Source organism: Miscanthus floridulus, chromosome 7 (genome assembly GCF_019320115.1).
Source record: "Miscanthus floridulus cultivar M001 chromosome 7, ASM1932011v1, whole genome shotgun sequence".
Lineage (NCBI taxonomy): Eukaryota > Viridiplantae > Streptophyta > Magnoliopsida > Poales > Poaceae > Miscanthus > Miscanthus floridulus.
Genome location: NC_089586.1, coordinates 54787267 through 54794930, shown reverse-complemented (window position 1 = coordinate 54794930; position 7664 = coordinate 54787267). Strand labels below are relative to the sequence as shown.

The 7664-nt window shown below is 45.6% G+C and overlaps 1 protein-coding gene across 1 annotated transcript; it reads right to left on the bottom strand.

Annotated features, from left to right (window-relative positions):
• Window positions 1-1665: 1665 nt before the first annotated feature.
• On the bottom strand, window positions 1666-7280 carry LOC136463257 (bidirectional sugar transporter SWEET4-like). The gene is made up of 5 exons (XM_066462266.1): window positions 7080-7280; window positions 6559-6595; window positions 5980-6358; window positions 4465-4584; window positions 1666-2071 (listed from the first exon to the last, which is right to left on the bottom strand). The coding sequence occupies exons 1-5, from the start codon at window positions 7120-7122 to the stop codon at window positions 1895-1897; spliced, it is 756 nt and encodes a 251-aa protein (XP_066318363.1). The 5' UTR covers window positions 7123-7280; the 3' UTR covers window positions 1666-1894.
• Between the last annotated feature and the right edge of the window lie 384 nt (window positions 7281-7664).

Here is a 7664-nt window from a genome sequence, read left to right as displayed (position 1 = left end):
TTCGTTCGTTCTGGGTTCAGATTTACTTAGGGCGTGATTGGTGGGCTGAACCGGGCTGTCCCCGCACCGTTTAGTTGTCTGACTTCATTCATGCGGCGTGTTTGGTTGCCCTCCTCGTACCTTTTGCCTGTATCCTTTCATTCATCTACCCTCCTTCATCCCGCACAACTTCGTCTTCTCAATTTTCACTTCCCTCTCCATGCAGGATGGCTTGATTCAGGCATGGCACAGAGACCCATGTGTCATACACTCAAAACTTACATCCATACATGCAACCAATCAAGATGTCATATTATACTGGACCAACAACAAAGACAACCAAACATGAGTGAGTGCACGATTTGAACATGCATCTCACCATCCTGGACCGGCTCTCCATCCCGGCTCCCCCTCGTCAAAGCAACCAATCACGCCCTTATTGCGCAAAAACGAACATCAGTTTCTCTGCAATACCAAATCCATGAAAGTTTCATCTATCATTCTTGGCACTAGGCAGCACAACACAGAATCCCATTTCTTCTTTGGCCGGCGTCCCGACACGGCTGCTTTGTCCGTCAATTTCTTGATGTGGGTAAGCAGCATGTTATTATGTCAGTCACTTCCATCAGCCAAGAGCACTGGTTTTGCCGCAGCGGACAGCACGAGGTGAGTGAACGCAGGAACACTTATACGTACTATTACAGATGGAGCACGGCACAGACAGTGACTACTGGAGAGTGAAATGTGCCAACAGCCTACGGGCAAGTAAATTGTTAGTTGAGCTCATATGTTGTTGCCACGGCCATGTCATAATCAAACAGCGCCCCCCTTGAAACAGACTTGTGATTCTCATGTTGGACCCAAGGTCATGCCACCATCAGGGAGTGTGCTGTCTTGGGCAGTTTCTTGCAAATTTGACTTGCTCATGATGAGGGCGGCCACAAACGTCGTTGTCCATCTCGCTATTCACCAGGCTGCCCCCGGTCAGCTGATTAAAAACATGTTGTCAATGACAAATCCTAATGAAAGACCTCTGCTCACATGTATCTTTCCGCAACAAGGTCTTATCTTTGATCACCGATATTTTCTATTTGAACATGCATAAGTCGTCATATTATGAAACTGCCGTACGTTGAAATCAATTCTATACATATGATTTTGGTGATTCCAGTCCATATGCTTTAACATAATATATATTAGATCCTGTTTAGTTCTATTTGTCATGGCAAAAGATTAGCCCCTAAACTTTTGCTGCTAAACTTTAGTCTTGCTTGAGGTGTTTAGATCTATGGCAAAAGTTTGGATTAAAAGTGCAAAATAAGATGTCTTTCACACTTTCCAGTGCTTTTAGCCCAAATGGCAAAACTTTAGCACCTCTCTTTTGCTTCACCTGTTTAGATCCATTTACCCAAAACATGGGCTAAAAGCGTTGGGCAAAAGTTTTGACATGAACCATGTCTAAAATATACTTGCTCCATCTAAAAAAGAATGTCATCCTAGGTTTAGATTAATTCAAACTGACTAGGTTTATTAAAAGTATGCATTCAGAACAGGAAAACAGATTGCTTTGCTTCTCGGTAATTTTTTTAAAATTTCCACGGCGAGCACCATAGTAAAAAATGACAGGAGGATATAGAAACTAGAAATAAAAAAAGGCGGAGCATTAAACGACGGGAAGACCAGAAATAAGACTGCAGCAGACGATTATATATGATAAATGTGAACGCAGCAGCGCAGCCCTTGTAGTGCTGTTTATAGTAGGATGCAGAATGTAATAGCATTTAGAAAGGCGACGGCAGCGTATAATATGCACGGATCATCCCTTCACTTGGGGATCGGAAGATGCATGCATTTGGCCGCTACGCTAGCTTGCATTAATTGCTTGGTGTCGTCGTCGCCTTCCTGTTGTGATCGATCAGTAGGTGCTGCCGTTGTTGTTGGGTGGCGTGGCGTCGGTGACCACCTCCATCATGGTTCCCTGCTGGTCGGCCTTGCGCTTGCGTGCCTCGATGATCTGCTGGGTGTTCTTGTAGAACATGGCGTACAGGACCAGCTGACCCAGCGCGAACAGCACGCCCAGCCCGTTGGGGATCTGCATGCGAGATTATTGCAGTGGCCATTCATCATCATCAATCAGCAGTACATACATGACGAGAAATAAAAACAGCAGAGATTGACTCTAGGTAGGACTAATGCTCTGGAGGTGGGTTCGGTCAGGTGCACAATATATAACATACAGGCCCTGTTCGGCTTACTGAAACTTGGCTGAATTAGCTGAAAAACACTGTACTGTTCTGACTAAATTATTAGGAGAGAAAACACTATTTCAGCTAAAAAAACAAGCTTAATGGTACGGATTATAAGGTAAGCCGAACGGAGCCACATATGAAAATGGATAGGATGGAAGAACCAGTTGGCTGAAGAGTACAAGTGTACTGGTTGCCTGATCCAAGGGGTATCAAGCAGAGGAGAGACTGTAGACCGTGGTGTGGGAATGGCAGTGTCCTACAGGATAGAGATAAGACGGTGTCGTGTACTAATGTTGTCGAGTACCGTGCCCAGGCCTTCAAATTCAGTCGTCAGATGCAGAAGATAGAAGTATATACATGCGCGTAGGTCCATGGATCCACATCCACCTGTGCAGATTTTTGCTGATATATATACCGGCCAATATGACGTACGATGCAAAAGCATGAATCCAAGTTACTAGAAGGCGCTGCATTGGGAGTATCGACCAGCAGATAGCTGTGGACGGACGCGAACCCGATCCCAGAGCCGGTACGTACGTCCAGACCGGACACAGATGATTGACTCGATCGGCTGATGAATGGAGGACGGTGGAGTGATGTGCATGCATCCAACACAACACGGCATGCAGAGCAGGGCTTGTGTCGTAGGTGTAGTTGGATCGACTAGGTGGAGGAGCTGCAGGGGGCTCGACGATCCACTCCACGGACGCTAGCTCTCGTCGCTAGGGCGAGTAGCCAAGTAGCGTTGATGGGAACAAGAAATGGCCCCTGCTGTGCTTTAAGACTGATTGGCGCTGTTCAGTTGTTCTCCGATGGCGACGTTGCCATCATCAACCGACGACCGCAAGCACACGGACAAGCGCTCGCTCGCTGCAGGAGCCGTGGAGAAAGCAAAGTAGCTAGCTAGCAAGCGTCGTCGGTTGCGTCCGCCGCGGAGGCGCGGACGCCAGGCCTCGCAACCGGTGGGCGACCGCGGCCGCGTGCTGTGTGGAAGTGGGAACGCGCGCGCGCGACAAATCGCCAAGATTTGGTGGGTGCCGCGCGCGACAGCGACGGCGCGTGCGCGTCCTGGGCGCCCATAGGCGGATCGAGTTGCCCGGGTTGGGCTGGTCAGGTTGGAGGCTCGGCTGGTACTCCCTCCCCAACACGAGGGAATTAGTCGTCACAAGCTGCAAAAAACTTGCTGTCGTTGCATGTATTTCAAGCAAAGGCCTAGGGCGGTAGGGATGGGAATATGTGGGTCGATCCGAGCTTGGTCTTCGATCTAGTACCATAGCCTTAAGGCCAATTTTAGAGGTCACACATGACACATAGGTTAACCGGCCTATCTCATCTCACTATTAAAAGACTATCATCTCTAGCTTACTAATGGATAGTATGGGTGCCGCACGCGACAGCGACGACGTGTGCGTCTAAACGGACAGAGTTGGGTTGGGGTTGGAGCCTCGGCTGCCGCTAAGTAAGCTTGACGCCATTGCAACTGTACATTTGCCCTCGTAGTCGGAGGCCCTACCTTAAGCACAACTATGACCTTCTATGACAATTTGTTCATGTCCATGCATACCGCATGATGAATCGGGTATTAATATAATATTGGTAATGGTATCCACATGCACCACCATAGTGCATGCCGTGGCCTCAAGGATATACATTATTCTCTATCTCAAAAAGAATGTTATCCTAGATTTGAATTAAGTTAAACTTCATTAAATTATACTTAACACAAGGATAAACTTTACTAAATGTTATCCTATAGAAATTAATGTCAACATTTGTATCTCAAGTAGATTTCAAATAAAAGTATATCTCATTATTCATTTACTAATATTTATTATGCGTCATAAATGTTAATATTTTTTATATGTATAGTCAAAGTTGAAACCGATTGACTACTTGAAAATGAGAATGACCTTTCTTTTTGAGCCTAAGGGAGTATATTTGAGATCTCACATGGTGAAGTTGCATAGACATGTAATTGAACAGCATCATCAAAATATGTAGAACCCGTAAAAATGAAATCTATTTATGGGTTCAACAACAAACCCGCTTGCATCCGAAAACCCCCGTGTCAATTTCCACCTAAGTTAAGCATGCCCACAGCCCACTTGTCCACGGCCTTAAAGTAGTCACTGCCAGATTCCCACTAATGTACTAGCTAGAGCTGCTGAGCTAGTATGCTAGGTAAACAAACTGAATATACAATTTATCCAACAAGTTACTAGTAGTAGTTGCTTACGGTGATGTAGACATCGAAGCGGATGAGCGCGTAGGCGGTCCAGCAGATGCTATTCGCGAGGGAGGCCAAGGACAGGAACAGGGGCATGTATTCCACGCTCTTTGTCTGGATCACCATTTTCTGAGCAATCATACAAAAGCACACACGCAGCACGAAGGAAAAAAACTTTAGTATCATCATGAATAAAACATGGACAAAATCACGACATCCATGTGAAAAAGAACTGAGCGAATACCTTCAGCAATAACAATGCATGAACTGCATGCACCAAAAAAAAAAGAGAGCATTGGTATTTTTTCCAAATGAATCAAAGGAAGTCTATTCGTTCTACGTAGTAGACTGTATACTTGACAGCTGCTGTGAAAGGCAAGATGGAAAACAATCGACATTCGACCGCAGGGTTAGGCATGCGTCTCTGTGTGGTTTGTTTACTGTATTCTCCAATGAATAAGGGTGTGTTTAGTTCGCGAAATGAAAATTTTTGGATGTCACATTAGATGTTTCGGGGATGTCGGAAGGGGTTTTCGGATACTAATAAAAAAAACTAATTACATAGCTCGCCTGGAAACTGCGAGACGAATTTATTAAGCCTAATTAATCCATCATTAGTGCATGTTGGTTACTGTAGCACTTATGGCTAATCATGGCCTAATTAGGCTTAAAATATTCGTCTCGCGATTTTCAACCAAACTGTACAATTAGTTTTTTTTCGTCTATATTTAATACTCCATGCATGTGCCGTAAGATTCAATGTGACATTTTGGGGTGAAAATTTTTGGGAACTAAACATGGGCTAAATCTCGGTGGGCATGCAGTCAAATGAAATAAAAAATGACCAATGCCATGTTCGTTTCCTATGCTACGTTCCAATCAGCTGCAGTGATTTAATCAGTCAGTTAAGAAAAACAAAACGTTATCCCCTAGGACCACACCCACCTACAATATAATAATACTTGATCCTTCCTGAAAAGAACAAAATTCTATTACAATGCAAGTTTACTAAATTTATAAAAAGCCATTAATACCAAGATGTCAAATAAATGTTAATAGACTAAGTATACAATGTATTTTATAGTATATGGCCCTGTTTGGCTGGTATTAAATCGATTCTGCTAATTTGTATGGCTGGTTTGCTGTGAGAGAAAAATATTGTTCCACGGCTGATTTGTACGGATTAAAGCCGGCTGAATAGCACAAGCGAACATAGCCATATATCTCTTTGGTGTCATAAATATTAATATATTTTTTTAATTTTGATAAAGATAATTTAACTAAAACATGACTCGACTTACAAATTTTTTTTCTAAACCGAGGTAGCACTACTACAGTACTACTAGTAAAACACTTTAGGAGGACGTGGTTAGTGGTAACCAAAAGTTTGTCATCCAATAATAATTAATCGATTAACTAATATGTCTAGGTGGTCACACCAGTCACATGCTGCAGCCATATACGCACCGCACGCAATATACAGGTAGCTAGTAGTACGAGTATCCGTGTAGCTAACATACGCACCATGACACAGAGCGGCGCAGCGTACATGCCGGTGCCGAAGAAGACGGAGACGATGCCGACGATCATGGACCTGCGCTCGTGCGTGTGCGCGAGGCTGAGCACCAGCGCGCCCAGGGTGATGACGAAGGCGACCTCGGCGGCGAACAGGAGGACGACCTTGCGGCGCACCGCCCCCGCGGAGCAGAGGATGAAGAGCGCGACGTAGGAGAGCTGGATGAGCATGCCGGTGCCGTTGATGGTGATCACCAGCATGCTGTGCGGGTGCACCAGCGGCAGGCCGTACAGCACCCACATCATGCAGTTCAGGAGGGTCGCCACGTACGGGATCGGCGAGTACTGCTCCACGGCACGCTTCTTCCAGATGCCGATGAAAGTTGGCCTGTGAATGCATTTGTTGTATTTGATAATTTATTACTAGTATATAGTATGTACGTCTTACGTGTATGTATATGTGCGTACTGATATTCATAAATACAATTGTGTTTGTTTGCGCAAAGTCAACTGTCATCAAGTTTGTGACATTTTCTCTTCAGTACGTTGATAATAAAATAATGAGGAGTGGAATTAATGGATTCTTACACCGGGGAGAGGAAGAGCACAAGGGCGGTCCCATTGCCTGCAACAACGTAACACCCACAAAATTAAATTAATGGATTCATCCAGTTTTGGATCAAACTTCTTGCACTAGTTACAACAGACGAGAAGAAAAAAATTAGTGAGTGTACGTAGTAGTTCCAAATTGGAAAGAAGACATGAAAGCTCGTGATAAGGATGAACTAATAACATCTATAACGTCTTTGGGATTGGGCGCACCAAAGACAAAGCAAAAGCAAAAGAAAACAAACCGAGGAGGAGAATGCAAGGAAAAGGAAGTCGCAGGAAATGAAAAAAAAAGCCGGTCCACCCGCGTGATGGGCCGGAGGAGCGAGACCGTGCTGCAGCTACAATTTTTTTTTTTGATGTCTGCTGCAGCTACCGCTGCCGCCGTGGGTATGTTCGTCATGCATGCGTATGGCATGTTCATCAAAGTTCTCACAATAATGAAAGAAAGGGACCGGCATGCAGCGACCTTGGAAGATACGAGGGATGCGTGGACTCACCGATGACGCCGATAGCCGTACGGATGGTCTCCTTCGAGACCATGGTCGGTGGCGCGAGCGAGCTTTGCTTTGGCCGACGGATCGGAGAGATAGCCGGTCGTCGACTCCCTAAGCTAAGAAAGAGAGAGGGCGATCTATGAGAAATGTAGCGGGAGGAACAAGCTCCTCGATCTCTCCACCTTTTGTGCTCCTGCCGAGTGACACAGGCACAAGGCACCGAGGGGCCCCTTAAATAGAGGAAGCACGAGAAAGAAAGAGGACACCTTTGGTGGACCATCACGCGGCCCATTTCTGCAGCTCCGTCTCTATCTCTATCTCTATCTCTATCTCTATCTGCTGCACAAAACACATGATACCACAACATATCTCTGAGACGTACTCTAGCTGTAGCGTCTCCTCCTCTGCGTATGTGTGTCGTGTACATCTGGTGGATGATATATATGGCTACGTACACTCTTTGTGGCACTCGAGTAGGGATCCCTCCTAACTGATCGAGGCCTTCACATGTCGTTGATGCGACGGGGGCATGCAAAAGGCAAGAGGAATGATACATACGGCCACGCGCAGGGCGTCGAGGTGGCCACG